This window comes from Elephantulus edwardii, unplaced genomic scaffold (assembly GCF_000299155.1).
Source record: "Elephantulus edwardii isolate Elephantulus edwardi_28Jun2011 unplaced genomic scaffold, EleEdw1.0 scaffold00326, whole genome shotgun sequence".
Taxonomy (NCBI): domain Eukaryota; kingdom Metazoa; phylum Chordata; class Mammalia; order Macroscelidea; family Macroscelididae; genus Elephantulus; species Elephantulus edwardii.
Genome location: NW_006400076.1, coordinates 1,623,598 through 1,642,519, shown reverse-complemented (window position 1 = coordinate 1,642,519; position 18,922 = coordinate 1,623,598). Strand labels below are relative to the sequence as shown.

General features: G+C 40.7%; 1 protein-coding gene across 1 annotated transcript in view; it reads right to left on the bottom strand.

Annotated features, from left to right (window-relative positions):
- The window catches only part of ANKDD1B (ankyrin repeat and death domain containing 1B), a 122,420-nt gene that overhangs the window by 65,286 nt on the left and 38,212 nt on the right, over positions 1–18,922 (bottom strand). The window contains 2 exon segments of the mRNA XM_006903786.1: positions 16,273–16,380; positions 16,490–16,588. Coding sequence (XP_006903848.1) covers positions 16,273–16,380; positions 16,490–16,588 — 207 coding nt within the window.

The window sequence follows — 18,922 nt, the reverse complement described above, 5'->3', positions numbered from 1 at the left end:
TGATATCCTCCCACAACTCATCTGGCCTTTGCTCATTAGTGTTCAAAGCCTCAAACCTGTTCCTGAGATGGTTCTGAAATTCAGTTGGGATAGACTCAAAGTCATATTTTGGTTGCCTTGGATTTGGTTTAATTAGTTATAAAAATATCTATGAATCATTGAATGAAAAACCAATGTGATTTGTAAGTTTTCACTTTAATTAAAAAAAAAGAAAAAAGATGGATCTTCTGGTAATGGTATCCTAGGTCCTTCTGAAGGACTATCTCACCGACAATCTCTTCTAATCTCTGACCCCTAAACTATATTCATTTCTGGTCTGTCACCACAAACTGGCAAACTCTATGTGAGAATGGAGTCTGTTTCACAGAGGCAGAGAAATGCTATTCAGAAAACATCCTTCTAACCAAATATCAATGTGGAAATAGTTACGAATTTCCTATATTTATGCACTAGTTCTTTTATTCAAGTATTTATTAAGAAGCTACTACACATCATAAGTGATAAAAATGTGGGAAACAGAAATTCTCAAGGGTTTAGTGTCTGTTGGCTCATACAGACAATATTTTGTCAATTGATTCTTTCAAGCCTTCCCTGTTCTATCATTCTAACATCTACCAAGGGTCAATGGGAAAATTCTTAAGAATGTGTCTGAGAGAATGGAATAGAGAAAAGAGGCATTATCCAGGGAATATAGCCTGAGAGGGGGTATTTAGGTGTGATCTACTAGAAAAGAAAGTTCAAATATAGAATTTTCTCACTGTGGTAATTTCCTCACATCTTCACATAATCAGTGGAAACTGTATCTATGACAGCTAAAATATAAAGAAAAGGAAAAAACCTCTAAGAATTTTTTTTTAACTCATGAGTGAAAAGGAAGTTCAAGTGGCAATATGGAGGCAGAAGTGTTTTTCCAACTAAAGAAAAAAAAATCACAGATTGAATCAGCTTGTTACTTTGTCAAGCTTAGTACAATGTCTCTAATGTGGGGGAGGGTGAGATGCACTTCTCCTTACAAGAAGGTTCCTAAATCTAAGATTTGCTATTTGATTCTCCACTAATACTGAGTCATGGTCACTGTTAACAGCCCACTGTACCAGAGAGCTCTGGTGGTCTAGTGGTAAGGAGCTGTGTTGCTAACCAAAAGGCACATGGTTCAAATCCACCAACTGCTTTAAAGGAGAAAGATGGATAATCTCTTCCCACGTGCTTTATTGCCTCTGAAAATCTGCTGGAGGGTCACCTGTGAGTACCTTCTAACCCAGTGCTACAACTCTTTCTCCCTCAGAGCAGCTGGTGGATTCAAACTGCCAGCTTTTGGATAGGCAGTGTAACTCTTTATCACTAAGCCATCAGATTTCCTTCCATTAACAATAACTATAGAGAAAAGGAAAGGAAAATGGAAATAATAAATAGCTGTTGTTTTGTTGTTATGTGCTTGTGAGTCATTTGTAACTCATAGTGACCATATGAACAATAGCTTTGAACCCTGCCCTATCCAGAGCCAATCTCTCTGTCTTCAACACACCTTTCCCAATTATCCCAGTTACTGTGTCAATCCATCTCATTCAGGGGCTTCCTCTCTTCCACTTCCTCTCTTCCATTCCAAACATAATGTCCTTCTCCAAGCTGTGGTCCCTTCTGGGAACATGCCCAGAGTATATGATACAGAACTACAAAATTATTGCCAGAGCAACTTGGCTTCACCCTCTCCAAGTAGTCAGACCTGTTTGCTCTCTTGTACTGTTTCAGCTGGGTTTTTTGTTGTTATTTGTTTTTTGTTTCACCTGTTTTTGGATAATCTTCAACTGGATTTTGCAGGCATGTGATTGGTATTATTGATGTTGTTCAATAATTTCCACACACTGTTGGATCACCTTTTTTTTTTTTTTTTTAATGGGAATAAATAAGGATCTCTTCCGGTCATTTGGCCAGATAGTTGTCTGGCCAGATTTCTTGCCACAATCTGGTGAACACAACTAGGGCAATATTTGTTTGTTGAAACAAATAATGTCTATTGGTATTCCATCAATTTCTGGGACCTTGTTTTTTGCCAATTCCTTCAGAGCCACTTGAACTTCCTCCTTCATCACCATTGTCTCTTGATCATATGTTGTTTCATGAAATTCTTCTGTGTCAGTAAATTCTTTTTGATACAGTGACTCTGTGTACTCCTTCCATCTTTTTTTTTGGTTTAATGATTCCTGGACCATTAAATATTCTGCCCAGAGCATTCTTAAGTATTGCAACTCAAGGCTTAATTTTGTTCTTCAGTTCCTTCAGCTTGAGAAATGCTGAATGAGTTCATCTCTTTTTATTTTCTGACTCCAGAACGTTGTATATTTTAATACTTTACTTTGTGTTTAAGAACTGTCCTTTGAACTTTTCTGTTCAGCTCCTAAACTTTCTGATTGCTTTGCTTTGGCTTCTCAGCACTGTAGTGCAATATTCAAAGTCTTTTCCGATATCCATATCGGTCTTTTTTTCTTCCTCTGTCTTTGTAATGATCTTCTGCATTCTTCACGAATGATAGTCATCTGGTCTTCGTTCATTAGTATTCAATCTGTTAATTAAACCTGTTCTTGAGATGGTTTTTATTTGGGTAAGATAGCCTCAAGGTCATATTTTGGTTCTTGGGGATTTGTTTTCATTTTCTTTAGCTTTTCAGTTTAAACTTGCACATAAGTAGGTAAGGTCTGTTCCACCTGGCCTTGTTTTCACAGCTGATACCAACCTTTTCCAATGATTCTTTTCCATGGATGTAATTGATCTGATTCCTGTGTTCTCCTATCAGGTGAGGTCCATATAGGTAGTCACCATTTGTTTTTTTATAAATGGTATTTGCAATGAATAAATCATTAATTATACAAAATTCTATCGTTCAATCCCCAGCTTCATTTCTGTCACCAATCCATATTTTCTGACTACTTATCCTTCTTCCTGTTCCTAATTTTGCCTTCTAGTCATAAATTATTATTAATGAATCTTGATTGAATCTTTGATGGAATTCCTACTGAAAAAGTTGGTAGAAACCTTCTATTTTCTCCTCTTTGGCTCTGGTTGTTGGTGCATATATTTGAATGATAGTGGTATTAACAGGTCTCCCTTGTAGGGATGCATATTATCCTGTCACTCACGACACTATTTCAGGATGGATCTAGAGATGGTCTCATTTTTTTTTCACTATGAAATTTTTTACTTTAGTAATTTTTAAATTTGGTTGACTTTACATGTCTCTGAAAAACAAAAAATAGAATATTGTCTGTGTCACTATTGTTCTTCAATAAATGTCTAATTTATAACTAGTCAGACTGTATATCAGAGCAGTCTTAATTTCTTTTCTTCCCCTTTGCTTGATGATGTTATGAAACTGAAGAGAGTCAGGCCTTAAACTATGATAGGTTGGGGATCTAAACCACACTGGCAATATATCCAGTCAAGGAATGATAAATTATTTTATCTCTGTGCTAATTTCCTTTAACATATACATAAATGTAAAACTCCATAGAACTCAGCTCTGTAAACTTTTTATTATGGGAGTACTATTTTTTGAAGGCAGACTGCCACATCCTTCTCTTGTGGGTTAGTTGGTGGATCCAAACTGCTAACCTTTAGATGAGCAGCCAAGTATATGTCCACTGGGCCATCAGGGCTCTTCACTTATAAATTAAGCATCCAGTGAAGAACAATAATGACACAGCCAATAGTCTATTTTAATCTATTTTGCAGATAAGGGAGCTCTGGAGGCCTAGTGGTGGAGAAAGTTAGCTAACATGTGAATTCCCATGTAGAAGGAAATAATGTGTTGTTAGTCCTTTACCCACAGAGATTATAAACAATATACCTAAGGATGTTGGGCTCTATAAATGAACACTTGTTGTGTTTGCAGACAGGTTACTCCTTCACTGGTTTTGCTTTAATGCCCTAACCTCAGCTCATTCAGTCCAGCTGGTGCTGTTAACTGCCAGATCTTACCAATGTGCCTCTGCCATGTGGAGTGACAATAACCCGTAGCCCATCCCACTGCTGTTGAAATGTTTCTGACTCAGATTCTGACAAATGATTCTTAACTTTGAGGCTGTAATTCTTTACAGATGGAGACTATTTATCTTTCTTATGCAGAGAAGCTGGAAGATTTGAACCCCTAATGGGAAGGAATTGTGCTGCCAACACCTTCAAAAGTATTCCATCTGAATCTACCAGCTACTCTGCAAGGGAAAGATGGGAAATCTCCTCCTGCGTGATTTAACGCCTAGAAAATATGCTGAAGGGTCAGCTATAGGTCAGTTCTGCCTTCATGGCGTGCAACAAAAACAACAGCCTTTTGATTAGTGAATTATGTAATACACTACACCACCAGAGCTCTGTCATGAAAACCTGTACAGTGGTTATTGTTGTTAGATGCCATCAGGTTGACTGCCACTCTACAATCCTATGAACAACAAATCTAACTTTGCCCTACACTACACCTTCCTCAGGGTCTCAGCCATGCTCTAGCCCATTGTTTACAGTTACCATGTCAATCCATTTCCTTAAGGATCTACCTCTCTTTCACTAACCCTCTACCTTTCTCAGGTTGATAAATTTTTCTAAGGACTCCTAAAAACAAGCTCAAAGTATGTGAGATGAAATTTCACCGTCCTTGCCTCTAAGGAGCACCATGGTTGCACTTCCTCCAGGACACATTTATTTATTCTTCTGGCAGTCAGACACATATACAATACTCCACCACAATTTAAAGGCATCATTTCTCTTTTGATCTTCCTTTATTCATTGTCCAACTTGCAGATGCATAGAGAGAAATTGAAAATGTCAAGGCTTTAATTGTTGTTATTATTACATGCCATCGAGACAAGTATGGCTCATAGTGACCCTCTGAACACAAGATCTGAACTCTGTTCTATCCTGTGCCATCCTCACACTTCCTGACACACAAGAGACCATTGGAGCAGTCCCCATGTCAATATACTTGGTTGAGTTGACCGTCTCTCTCATTCACCCCCACCCTTCATGTCCCTTTCCAAGGAAAAGCCCCTCTTAGCAACATGTCCAAAGTATGTGAGGCAAAGCCTCGTCATTCTTGCCTACAAAGACCACTCCAGCTGCACCCTCTCTAAGACATATCTGTTCTCTTGACACCCGTGCTCTTCTCCAGCATCACAGCTCAAAGGCATCAATCCTTCTTCTGTAATCCTTATTCATTGTCCAACTCTCAGATGCATGGCAAATGATCAGAAAGACAATGGCCTGAATCAGACACACCTAAGTCCTCAAACTGACATCATTACTCCTCAATAATTTGGAGACGTCCCTAATTTCTACAGATTTCTACAGTGTAACTGTGGCTTTAATTAGGTGCACGTTAATCTTTAAACCAACGTCCCTGTTCTTTAACAATGTAAAGAGGTCATTGACAGCATGCAACACTCTTCTGACTTCTTGAGTGCTTCTACTATGGGTGTTGATCCATAGAATTTCAATCTTTTCTCCATTTTTCATGTTGTTCCACATTAGTCCAGCAGTGAGGATTTTTGTTTACTTGATGTTGAAGTGTAATCCGTAGGTTCCTCATGAGCACAATTAAATGTTCTGGGATTCCTAGTCTTCTTAATGTGAACCATAATTTGTTATGATCCACACAGTCAAATGCCTTTGCACAGTCAATACAATACAATACAATACAATACAATACAATACAATACAATACAATACAATATAATACAATACAATACAAATAAGCATTCTTCTGGGATTGTCCGCTTTAAGCCAAGACTCATCTGGCATCCACAATGATATCTCTAGTGCTCTTCTAAACCCTGTCTGAATTTCTGGAAGTTTCATGTCATTGTACTGTTTCTAGCTGTTTTTTAATAATTCAGAAAAAAATTACTTGCATGTTTTATCAATGATATTGTTCAGTAATTTCAACATTCGGTTGGATGACCTTTTTGGGGAATGAGAACAAAAATGTCTCCTCCAGGCATTTGGCTAGGTCTTCCAAACGTCTTGGCATAGTCTAGTGAGACTGCCCAAGACTGCATCTATTTGTTGATACCTCAATTGGGATTTAATCCATGTGTGCCAATGCCTTCATGCAACTTGGATGTCTTCCTTCAGTACTATTGGTTCTTGATCATATGCAACTTCCTGAAATGTTTCAGTGTTGACTATTTTTTGGCACAGTAACTCTGTGTATTCATTCCACTTTCTCTGATGCTTCGTACTTCGTTTAATATTTTGTCCTTGTTGTTGTTAAGTGCCACCAAGTCGTGGGCGACTCATAGTGACCCTATGAACGAAAGACCTGAATGCTTGTATAACATTCAGCCTTTCTCCAGGTTCATAGGGTTTCCAGAAGCAAGCTGTTTTGGAAGTGGATGCCACTCCTGCTTCCAAGCTTGTTTTAATCAGGGAGCTCCACCAAATACTGTCCACCATGGGTAACCATTATCACATTTGACTCATCAGTGTCACAGTGTCACAATGTTCAGCATCACAGCAACTATGAGTTACCTCTGTACAGAAAATGGACAGACTAGGACTATACGACCTAGAAGAATGTTTCACCAAAAACAATTAAAAACAGGCCTGCGGGCCACAGATGAAAGTCATCCACCTTTGGCTTGGTAGCATCACTTTCTGTCCACTAGGCCAACTTATCTCTCTCATTGTTGTTGTTAAGTGCCATTGAGTTAGAATCCTTTAATATTGCAACTTGAGGCTTGACTTTGTTCTTTGTTTCTTTCTGCTCGAGAAATGCTGTTCATGTTCTTCCCTTTTCATTTTCTAACTCTAGCCTTTTACACATTTCATTATAATATTTTCTTGGACTTCTCAAGTTACCCCTTGAAATCTTCTGTTCAGCTCTCTTACTTTAGTATTTTCTTCCCTTGTTTTGGCTTTGGCTTCTTTTCTAATGCAAGTTTCAGAGTCTCTTCTGACATCCAAGAATGTTGTACTCTGCAAGGGATGAACTGCTCCAAATGTGGCCATCGAGTGTTCCAGGTGAAGGTGCCCAGTGAGACAGGAGAGGTACCTAGTCAGAGGTGTTACTCCCACTAATCAAGAGGCTGTCTGAAAGCAAGTTGTGGAACATTCCTTAGGTTCCTGGAAGAATGTTCTATGAGCCTCTGGCTCCATATACAATATAGGTGTGATCTGAGGTAGAACTGGTCCTGGCAAAGAGAGGGTGGTGAGCACTGGTAAGTGGTGGAGGTGGAGAGAGTCATTCTCCTTAAGAGATAGGGACAGAAAGGAGATTGCACCTGCCCCATCCTCATCTAGCCACTGTTGCTGATACTGCCACCACTACCCACTGTCCTGTGTTCTCACACCACAGATAGCTATTCAAAAGGGCAGTGCACTGTTTAGAGTTCTGTGTTTCACTGGTCCCTTTGTTTGATGTTTTCATTTGGTCTCTTCCTTCATCAATGTGTAAAGTATTTCCTCATCTTTTCTTTAGAAATTGTGGATTCCAGAATAATCATCTACAACTGTTGTCTTTGATTTCGGGTGTCTTTGGTGCAGAGTTTCTGCAATGCAGTCTACCTTTGAGTCTGAACTGACTCATAGCTGACCTTCCAGTAGATTTCCATAGCAGTAAATCGCATGATGAAAGATGGCCCATCTTTCCCTGATGGAGCAGCTGAAGGTTTCGAACCATGTGCCTTTAGTCTGGCAGAGCAACTCTCTACTACTATGCCATCAGAGCTCTCTATTTACACACACTAAACACACATTAGGGAGATCTGGCGGCCTAGTGTTAAGAACCTGTGCTGCAATCCAGAAAACACATGGTTTGAGTCCCCCAGCTTCTCCATGGAAGAAAGATGGGTGATCTTCTCCTGTGGAATTTACTGCCTCTGAAAACCCACTGGAGGATCAGCTATGAGTCAGTTATAATCCAATGGTTGTGGACTTTATCTTTTAATATGGCTAGGAATGATAGAAAGAGAACTGATGCCTTTGAGCTGTGGTGCTGGAGAAGAGTGTTGAATATACCATGGACTGCTAGAAAAGCAGGTTTGTCGTAGAGAGGGTGAAATCAGGCTGCTCCTTGGAGGCAAGGATTCTGAGACTCCGTCTGACAACTCTGGGCATATTGTAAGAAGGATTCAATCCTTGGAGAGGGACATCATGCTTGGAAGGGTAGAGGGACAGAGAAAGAGAGGAAGACCACCAATGAGATGGATTGATTCAGTGACTGGGGTAATGAGGGTAGGTATGTCAGACATAAAATTGGCACAAGATAGAGTAGGTTTCAGGGTTATTATATATAGGGTCGCTAACAATTTGCAAGCAACTTGACAGCACATAACAACAGCATGGCTTTCCTAGCCAAAGTTCAACTTTGCCTTGTAGATGGGTGGGAATATGCAAATGAGCATGTTAGCCTATCCACAAGGGGATTGACTATCTACCAGTTCACAAGAGGATTGGCTAGTTTCATCATTCCATTGAGCAATCCAGCACCAGGAGAATTAGACCTTCACAACCATAGCGAAAAAAGAAGCAGCAAGAAAATATAAGATGTCCTTTGAGATTAGATGTTCTTGCTCCACATACACCTACAGCAGTAGCAGCCATGGCTGAACTAGAGACCTGATGTGAGATGGGGCCTTGGGACTGCTACACCAGTGGAACCAGAGCTAAGGGCCTTTGCCAGAGTTTGTTAGACAATTTGGGGTGGGGGCTATAACTCACAGGACTAACAACTACGTAATATTGGCTTAAATCCATGGAGCTCAAGGCTGGAGTGTCCATTAACACATTTCAGAAGCTATCCTGAGTATGTTCTGCTATTAACCTGGATTAGAACATTTTGATTTCCCTAATGCGTTCTGTGGCTGGGGTAATCAGGATAGGTATTCAGAGACAATGAGATTGGCACAGGATAGAGCAGGGTTTAGGGCTGTTGTACATAATGTCTCTATTAGTCACAGGCAATTCAATGGCACATAACAACAACAACAGTGCACTCTGTGTGATCTGTGAGTTATTGCATTGGATATTGGACCATGCAAAGCAGTAAGATTGGTGTGTAGATGAATAGAAACAGGTATGGGACCTTGAGGGACATGTCTGACCTTATGGGTATTGGTTTTATTTACTGCTGCTGATGTTAGGGGACAGTTTATCTTTGTGAAGTTGATATAGGTCAGATGTGGCCATGCCCGCATTTGTTGTTGTTGATTGCCATTGAGTCAAACATGACTCCTAGTGACCCATGAACAAAAGACCTTTCTATAACTAGTGTTGTTTTTCAACGTTCATAGAGTTTCCAGGCATGTTGTTTAGGAAGTGGATGCCATTCCTGCTTCCAAACCTGTCTTAAAGTGGAAGCTCCACCAAACACGTTCCCCCATACATAACAACACCAACAACACAATCAATATTAAAAGGTAGCACACTGGTCACAGTGACTGGTTCAGGACTTGTCATATGATTCAAGCAGGATCAGATCTTGTCATTCCAGAGATTTATATATGAACATTTGATGAAAGGGAAATTTCCTTTTTTATGGATCAAAGTTCTCACTGATTTATATTTTAATATGTGGCCATCTTTTTCTCGAAATGGGGAGGATGTTTACAGATAATACCAGCACAAGATTGCCAAGAGTAGGAGAAAGAAAAACAGAGCTGGATCCAACCATTCCAGAATCTAGTTTATTCTTGAACACAAGTTAAGGATCCAAAACCAACCCCGATTCCACTGACTCAGCTCTAACTCACAGAAGCTCCAAATGTGTGTGATAGCAGAACTACTCCATAGGATCTTCTTGGTTGTACTATTTGCAAAAGCAGATCACTAGGTTTTTCTTTCACATGCCAATGGATCTATCTGAATCTCCAAATCTGAGGTTAGTAATTGAGTGCAAAAGTAAGTTACCTTTAAGAGAAAGAGAGACAGAGAGAGAGAGAAAGTTGGAATTATGATTAATTGCCTTACCTAGTTTGAACTGTATTTTTGTCACTTGCAAGAGTTAGAGTTGCAGCTAATACATATTCATTAATCTGAGGATGAACATTACTAAATGCTAGAGGTATCAAGGATCTGTTCAACTTTGAAATGACCTTACTCTTTTACCTTTGGTTGCTCCAAAGCTTTGCATTTCTTTATCACTAAACAAAGTAACAGTGAGCGCCCACAAAGAAAGCTTTGTCTGACAAGAGTTGGGAGGTTATGGGAAAAGATAAAGTTATAACAGATGAAAACATCTTTCCTCTCCAAGAAAACAGTAATGACTTTGATATTTGGATGTCCTTTTTAAAATATCATCAAGAGGGAAAAATGTAAGCACCAAATCACACAAAATAGGGATATTAAAAAGTAATCTATATCTTTATAAGTATAGCAAAATGTAGTAAAGAAAGAAAGGGTAAGATGGACACAGTAAAATGATATTTAAATATTTCCTCCCATCATTGGTACATGTTACTATGCAAAGTAAGAGCAGGAATTTCAAAGATATATGTTGTTGGGTTTTTTAAGAAAATAAATTATCTTTCCATGCCTTATTTCAATTTTTTACAAACCACAGGAGGACTGTGTGTTCTGAGTCCCAGTTCTTTTTATTTATGTTTGGAGGAGTGGTGGGGAGTTTCCATGGAGCTGATGCCAACTCATGGTGACCTCATGTGTGTGAGAGTAGAAATTGTGCTCCATAGGGCTTTCAGTGACTGATTTCTTTCTGGAAGCAACTTGTCAAATTTTTCTTCCAAAGCACCTCTGAGAGGTCTCAATGGCCAAGCTTTGCAACGAGCAGAAAATGTGTTAATTCCCATTACTACCCATTACTCCTAGCCATGAAGTAGATTCCAACTCAGAAAGTATAATGAATAAAGTAGAATTGTCCCATAAAGTTTATAAGATTTTACAGAATCAGACTGCTACATAACTCTCCTATGGAGCAGCTGAGAGACTCAAAGCACCAACCTTTCAGTTAGCCACTGAAGGATCCTTGATCCTTCGCACAACCCGGGGGCTCTGGTTGTGTTCAAGGGGGTCTCACCTAAGTGGCTCAGCTGCCAAACCACCCAGAAGCTGTCTGGAAAAGATCTGGGGATCTGTTCTGTTGTTAGCTGTTGTTGTTAGGCACCATCGAGTTGAATGCAACCCAGAGTGACCCTACAAACAACAGATCTGAATCATGTCTTATCCTGTGCCATCCCCACACTTCCTAACTCATCAGAGCCCATTGTGGCAGTCACCAGGTCAATCCATATAGTTGAGGATCTTCCTCTCCTTCGCCAACCCTCTACCTTTCCAAGCATCAGGTTTATCTCCAAGGAACAGCCCCTCCTAGCAACACAGTTGACATATTTGAAGTGTAACTTTACCATCTTTGCCTCCAAAGAGCACTCTGACTGCACTTTCTCCAAGACACATTTCTTTGTTTTTTTGGCCTTCCATGAGATGTTCAGCACTCTTCTCCAACACTACTGCTTAAAGATGCATTTAAATTCTTCTTCTGTCCAGCTCCCAGATGTATAGCAAGGAACCAGAAAGACCATGGTGTGAATTGGACACATGTTATTCCTCAAACTGACATCATTACTCCTCAATGATTTCGAAAGGTCCTGACTGCAGACTTTCCCAGTGTAATATGTCTCCTGATTTCCTGACAGCTAGTACCAAGGAGTGTTGATTGTGGATCCAAGAAAGATGAAGTTGTTGACAGCTTTATTCTTTTCTCTATCATGACGTTACCTGTAGGTTCAGGGGTAAGAATTCTTGTTTTCTTGACGTTGAGATGTAATCCATATTGAAGGCTATATTCTTTGATTTTCTGCAACAAGTGCTTCGAGTCCTCCTCACGTTTAGTAAGCAAGGTTTGGTCATCTGCATAACACAGGTTATTGATGAATCTTCATCTAATCTTGATGCCACATTCTTCTTCATAGAGTCCAGCTTCTTGAATAATTTGTCCAATATACAGATTGAATTGTTATGGAGAGAGAATACAACCCTGATGCACTCCCTTTTAAATTTTAAACTGTGTCATGTCCCCTTGTTCTGTTCATCCTACAGTGTCTTGGTCCAGGTATAGGCTTCATATGAGCACAATTAAGTGCTCTGGGACTCTCATTCTTCTCAATATTAGTCCTAATTTGTTATGATAAACACAAATGTATTTGCATAGTCAATAAAGCATAAATAGACATTCTTCTGGTATTCTTTATTTTCAGTCAGGATCTGTCTTGCATCAGCAATAATATCCCTGGTGCCACAGCCTCTTCTGAATTCTGCTTGAACAACCTGTTATGCATGGTCAAGTTGGAACTAACTCATAGCCTATCCTTCAGTAGCTTTTCAAAGGTTTTAAGTTGCAAAGGAGGAGATTTTCCAGCTCTCTCCCATGGAGAAGCCAGTGGATTCGAACTACCTGCCTTTTGGTTAGTAGTTTAGCACTAGATATAAGTGTAAGCACCAGGCCACCAGAGCTCCTGTGACTAGTATAGAAAAAACACATGTTGTTGTTGTTAAGTGCCGTCGAGTCATAGATGACTCATAGAGACCCTTTGAACGAAAGACCTGAACGCCTGCATAACTTTCATCATTTCTCCAAGTTCATAGAGTTTCCAGATGCAAACTATTTCGAAAATGGATGCCACTCCTGCTTCCAAACTTGTTTTAATCAGGGAGCTCCACCAAGGGTAACCATTTTTGCATTTTACACATCAGTGTCACAGTGTTTAGCATCACAGAAAATGCAATATATGATTAGACACTTAACAACAACAAAAATAAACAGCAAAAAAAACCCATAATAATAACAAAACTGAACTAAAAAACCAAAACAACACCCAAGACCTCCAATGGAGCTGTTTACTACTGGGTTTGTTATGAGTTAAAAATCAGTTGACAGTACCAAACATATTCAAGATGGTGAGGATGACACAGGATAGGACAGAGTTTAAGTCTGTTGTTCATAGAGTTACCAGGAGCCATACTCTACTCAATGACATCCAACAACAACAAAATCAGGCCTCTCTCCAGGGTAGTCATATAGGACCCACCCCCCTCACTTGGAAAGCAGGATAGTATTCTGACAAGCAAGATAGTCAGACGTTGGACAAATTCCTACACTTCTGTGTCTCAGGATTCCAATTTTCTTTGCTTATTATGTGAAAAAGGAAAAGTCCAGAATCCCTGGGCTCCTGTCCCTTAATTAACTCAGTGTGTATTTAGTATAATATGCTTTAACCAATATGATTTAAATTTTTCACATATGAATATATCTGAGAATTTGAAATTGCTGACTATAAATTATTATCCATTTTTATGTTTTCTTTGTTGTTGTTGTTATGTGCCGTCGAGTCGCCTATGACTCATAGCGACCCTATGTACAACAGCCCTAAACTCCAATCGCACCTTCTCTGACACTCCCATCCCAATTATCCCAGTCACTGAATCAATCCACCTCATAGAGGGCCTTCCTCTCCTGCGCTGTCCCTTCACCCTCCCAAGCATGATGTCTCTCTCCAAGGACCGGTCTCTCCTCACAACATGTCCAAAGTATGTTAGACGGAGCCTCAGAATCCTTACCTCCATGGGAAAGTCTGCTGTTAGGGCCCTCTCCAAAATACTGAAGAGCAATGGTGTCTCTCTGGAGACTAAGGTGCGTCTGATACAGGCCATGGTCTTTGCAATCACCTGTTATGCATCAGAGAGTTGGATAATGACCAAGGAGGATAGAAGGAGAATTGATGCCTTTGAGCTGTGGTGCTGGAGAAGAGTATTGAGAATACCACGGACTGCTAGGAAAACAAACAGATTTGTCCTGGAAAGGGTTAAACCGGGTGGCTCCTTGGAGGATATGTTATTGTTGTCATGTGCCATTGAGTTAGAACTGACCCATAACTGATCCTCTAATGGGTTTTCAGTGGCTGTAAATCACATGAGAGATTGTCTATCCTTCCCTGGAGGAGCAGCTGGTGGATTTGAACTGTGTGACCTCAGGATTGCCATTCAGCTTCTCTAGGGTATAGATTACCGAATTTAATTAAAAATGTTATAAACAGTGATTAAATGGCTAGTCAAAGCTAAACCTAACCATCCTTTCCTGTGAGGACTCTGAAGATATCATCCTCAAGAGCCTCTCAGGAAACAGCACATCACCATCTTTGGAGAGGTTGCTGGGTAAAACACAATACAAATCCCACAGTGCCTTGGGTAACTGTCTACACACCACATCAATCCTCTCATCTTGGGATCAGGAATTTAAGTGGAACCATAGCACAAGGTGGGAAACACGAGGTGCCTAACTAACCAGAAGGTTGAGAGGGAACAAAAACATTCACCATGAAGTAAGAAAGTGCTAAGGACTTGGCACTGATATGTGTGGGAAGCACAGAACTAAAATTCCTCTTCGAGATTAGAGGAAGCTCTGGGGTTATAGTGTTGTACATGTGAGTCATATTGTACTGTTAAAAGGTATGCCATTTGACTTTACCAGTTCCTCTTCAAGAGAAAGATGGATGGCCAATCTCCTTCTGTAAAGATTTACACCCTTGGGAATCTGGTGGAGGCCTATTAATAAATCAGATTTGACTTGATGGCAGTAAATTTTTTTTTCCTTTTTACAGACTGTAGCCAACACTTCTTATTAAATTTTAGGCTGTTAAATTTGGCCACAAGTTTAACAAAAATTGTGTATATCTTCTCTACTCTCCTCCCAAGAGTCCTATCCCTCTGAAAAGAAAGATTTCTAACATTTTGAGCTTCAGAAACTTCCTAGAGAGTCCCTTTGGATCAGCCAAAGTCCTTAGTATGTCTTTAGCTGAAGCCAACATGACATCATACCTCAAAATTCTTGTAAATGTTCTACCAGTTTATGAATGGCCTCTGAGGCCTTCCTTTCTAATCCACATCGGCCTTACCTCAGTATTTTCTTCTTAGTACTTAATTTTTTATCATTAGGTGAAAGTTTACATGTGGATTTGACAGTTCTAAACTGCTCTGTCCATACCTGCTCCAGGATCCTCTAGTCATTCTCTGGAGAAGTCACAGTGGTTTCTGGAATGACAGAGTCAGGAGAAACGCCAAGACATTTGCCAGCATGTTTCTTCTCTCTCATCCTCCACCCAAAGTCTCGTAGGCCTAATTAAACCCATCTTATCACAAGAGGCCTCCTCCCAGCAAAGCATTCCATGTTAGCTTTTGGAGTTCTTTCCAGGCCAAAGGGAACAATTTCACAAATCTCATTCAGTAACCTTCCAGCTGCTCTCAATCACTTACTGTTGATAAGAAACTAGGCCAAGAGGGTGGCTCTTGGAAGGTGAAGGAACTTTTTCTGCTAAATATATTCCATGAATTCCATAATGCCTTTTTAAACAAATGCAGACAGGCACTCCCAAGATGAATTAATAGGCTCTGAACTCCTGATACCAGCCCTAACCAGTGTTAACTAACACTATTTTCCATGACCTTCATTTAATCAACTCAAACTCTTGGAATTGTATGGATAATAGGCAGAAGTGTTGCCTAGTCTTGATACCATCTTCAACATTAATATCAGACAGTAAGTATTTTGCTGTGATCTGTGGCGCATGTTTAGAAGTAGATAACCAGGCTACTCTTTCTAATAGTCTGTCTTAGTTTAGAAACTCTACCACAACCTGCCACCATGGGTGACTCTGCTGGTATTTGAAATATCAGTGGCCTAGCTTCCAGCTTCAGACAAATACACAAGTCACCACAGTACAAATAACTGGCAGAGGGGTGTGGTGGCTGGCTGACATGTTTGACGCCAACTCATAGAACTCATTAAAAAGGCACTTTGTTTTATCCGTTGGTCTCAGTCTATAGTTTTCTTACAGGATTGAAATGAATTGAGATCCTTCCCTCCCTAGACTACCCAGTGGACTTTTTTTCTCATTTTTTTCTATTTCTCTGAACCCATCATAATCTGAAGAGGCTCTCAGGTGGGACTATGATACTGTACGGGTCAAAGAAGAAGAGGAAAAGGAAGAGGGGAGAGAGTAGCTTCACATCCCTGTCAGAGGATGTGGAGAGGGAGAAGGAATAGAAGTACTTTATCAATACTTCCTACCTCCTCACATGTAGGAGCCAAGGTCACTGTCAACACCAACCCTTCCCTTCTGCTATGTGGTCCTCTCCCCTGCATCTCCCACCTCCCAGGAGGTGGAGCACGTGGTTATAGAGCCAGGTCAGTATGTGTTGGCTGCTTGGGAAATCCTCCAGGCACAGGAAAGAAGTGGAGTATTGTCAGGAGGTGTCATATGAGACACCGGTCTCACCTTTGTAAACACACCTCTTAGGCTGGTTCAGGTCCTTCAGGTGCAGATCTTGAATGAGGTAGTCAGCGATTCGCACGCTGTTGCTCTGAGCTGCAAAGTGGAGAGAATTCATTCCTTCCTGAAGAGAGCCAGGAGTGAGGGAGATGCTTATTCAGTATCCTCCGAGCCTCTCCACTCCTGTGCTGGTGAGGTAACAGCTTATGTCCAGGTGTGACCCACATGCTTACCTGATTCTTGGCTCTCTGGTCCACACCAGCTTTCACTAGCATGAGCATGATCTCAAGACTTTCAGACCAGGCTGCCAGATGAATTACTGTTAAGCCGTGCTTCTCCAAGAAGAGAAGAGAGAAGAAAAGTCAACACTCAGATGAGCTACAACATACTACCTCAGTCAAGGCCAAGTTAATCCTTGATTTTGGGAAACTAAGGAATACAGGAAAAAGCTAATATATATTATATGTTGTTGTTGTTGTTGTTGTGTGCCGTCAAGTCGCTTGCGACTCACAGCGACCCTATGTACAACAGCCCTAAACTCTGCTCTGCCCTGTGCCAATCGTACTGTCTCTGACACCCCCATCCTGATTACCCCAGTCACTGAGTCAATCCACCACTGTCCCTCCACCTTACTAAACATGATGTCCCTCTCCAAGGACCGGTCCATCCTTAAAACATGTCCAAAGTATGTTAGACGAAGCCTCAGAATCTTTGCTTCCAAGGAACCGCCCTGTTTTACCCTTTCCAGGATGAATCAATACTCTTCTCCAGCACCACAGCTCAAAGGCATCAATTCTCCTTCTATCCTCCTTAGTCACTGTCCAGTTGACATTAAGCCTCATATGACACCTCTGATGCATAACAAGTGATAGCAAAGACCATGGCATGTATCAGATGCACCTTAGTCTCCAGGGAGACACCATTGCTCTTCAGTACTTTGGAGAAGTCCCTAACAACAGACTTCCCCATGGCAATACGTCTTTTAATTTCCTGGCTACTGGTGCTGAGGGTGTTGACTGTGGAGCCAAGCAAACTAAAGCTGTGAACAATCTCAGTCTCTTCACCATCCATCTTGATGCTGCCAATTGGCCCAGTGGTGAGAATCTTTGTCTTCTTGACATTAAGCCTCAATCCATATTGTAGGCTACAGTCCTTGACCCTCTGCAGCAAGCGTTTCAGGTCCTCCTCAGTTTCAGCAAGCAGGGTTGTGTCATCTGCATAATGCAGATTGTTGATGAATCTTCCACCAATTCTGACACCACACTTCTCCTCATAGAGCCCAGCCTCCCAGATAATCTGTTCTGCATACAGGTTGAAAACGTATGGAGACAAGACACATCCCTGGAATATGCCCTTCCCAATTTTGAACCATGCAGTGTTTCCTTGCTCTGTTCTGACAACTGCCTCTTGGTCCAAGTATAGGTTTCTCATGAGCATGATCAAGTGTTCTGGGATTCCCATTCTTCTGAGAGTCAGCCACGGTTTGTTATGATCCACACAGTCAAACGCCTCTGCATAGTCAATGAAACACAGATATACATTCTTCTGGTGTTCCCTGCTTTCAGCTAAGATCCATCAAACATTAGCTACCAACATCCCTAGTCCCACGACCCCTTCTAAACCCAGCCTGAACTTCTGGCAGTTCTCTGCTGATGTGCTGTTCCAGTTGTTTTTGGGTAATCTTCAGTAGAATCTTGCTTGCATATGAAATCAACCATATTGTTTCTATAGTTTCCACAGTCTGTTGGGGCACCCTTCTTTGGAATGAGAACAAATATAGATCTCTTCCAGTCATATAGCCAAGATAATATTTCAGTTCTGAGATGGAGCAAGGTAGGAAATGAATGTCTGGAAGAAAACAAAATTGAGGAAAATCCTCCACAAGATGGACTGACACAATGACTGTAACAATGGGCTTGAGCATGTCAGAGGTCGTGAAGATGGCATAGAATAGAGCAGGCTGCCAATCTGCTGTTTGTAATGTTGCTATAATCACAGTTGACGCAATAGCACATAATCACCACATATCCTTTATATATATAACATTATTCTATAATAGTTTTGTCTTGGAGATGGTGAAACCAAGTCTTTCCTTGGAGGCTAGGATTTTGAAGCTCTGCTTCCCTTACTTTGGGCATGTGGCCAGGAGAGATCGGTCTTTGGAGAAGGACATTATACTTGGAAGGGTGGACAGACAGCGCAGGAGAGGGAGATCCCAGATGAGACAGATTGATACAGTAACTGGGGAAATGAATGGGGGTTGGTGTGTCATCCACCTCCTAAATGACATGCACCCAGAAACTCTGTGAAATTTGATTAATGCCAATAGTTTTCGAGGGGCTTCAGGCCTTTTGTTCATAGGGTCACTATGAGTCATGATCAACTCAAAGGCAATCAACAACAACAACAACTATGTGTGTGTGTGTGTGTGTGTGTGTGTGTGTGTGTGTGTGTGTGTATACACACCATTATCTACCCACCTCCACAAACTAAACCCACTTTTACTGAGTCAATCTTAAGTCATAACTACCTTACAGCACATAAATATCTCATATAGTTTCTAAGGCAATAAAACACTAATAAATATCCTGTATTTTCTGCTTTCAGCCAAGATTCATCTGACATCAGCAAGGATAGCCCTTGGCCTGTTCTGAATACAGCTTGAC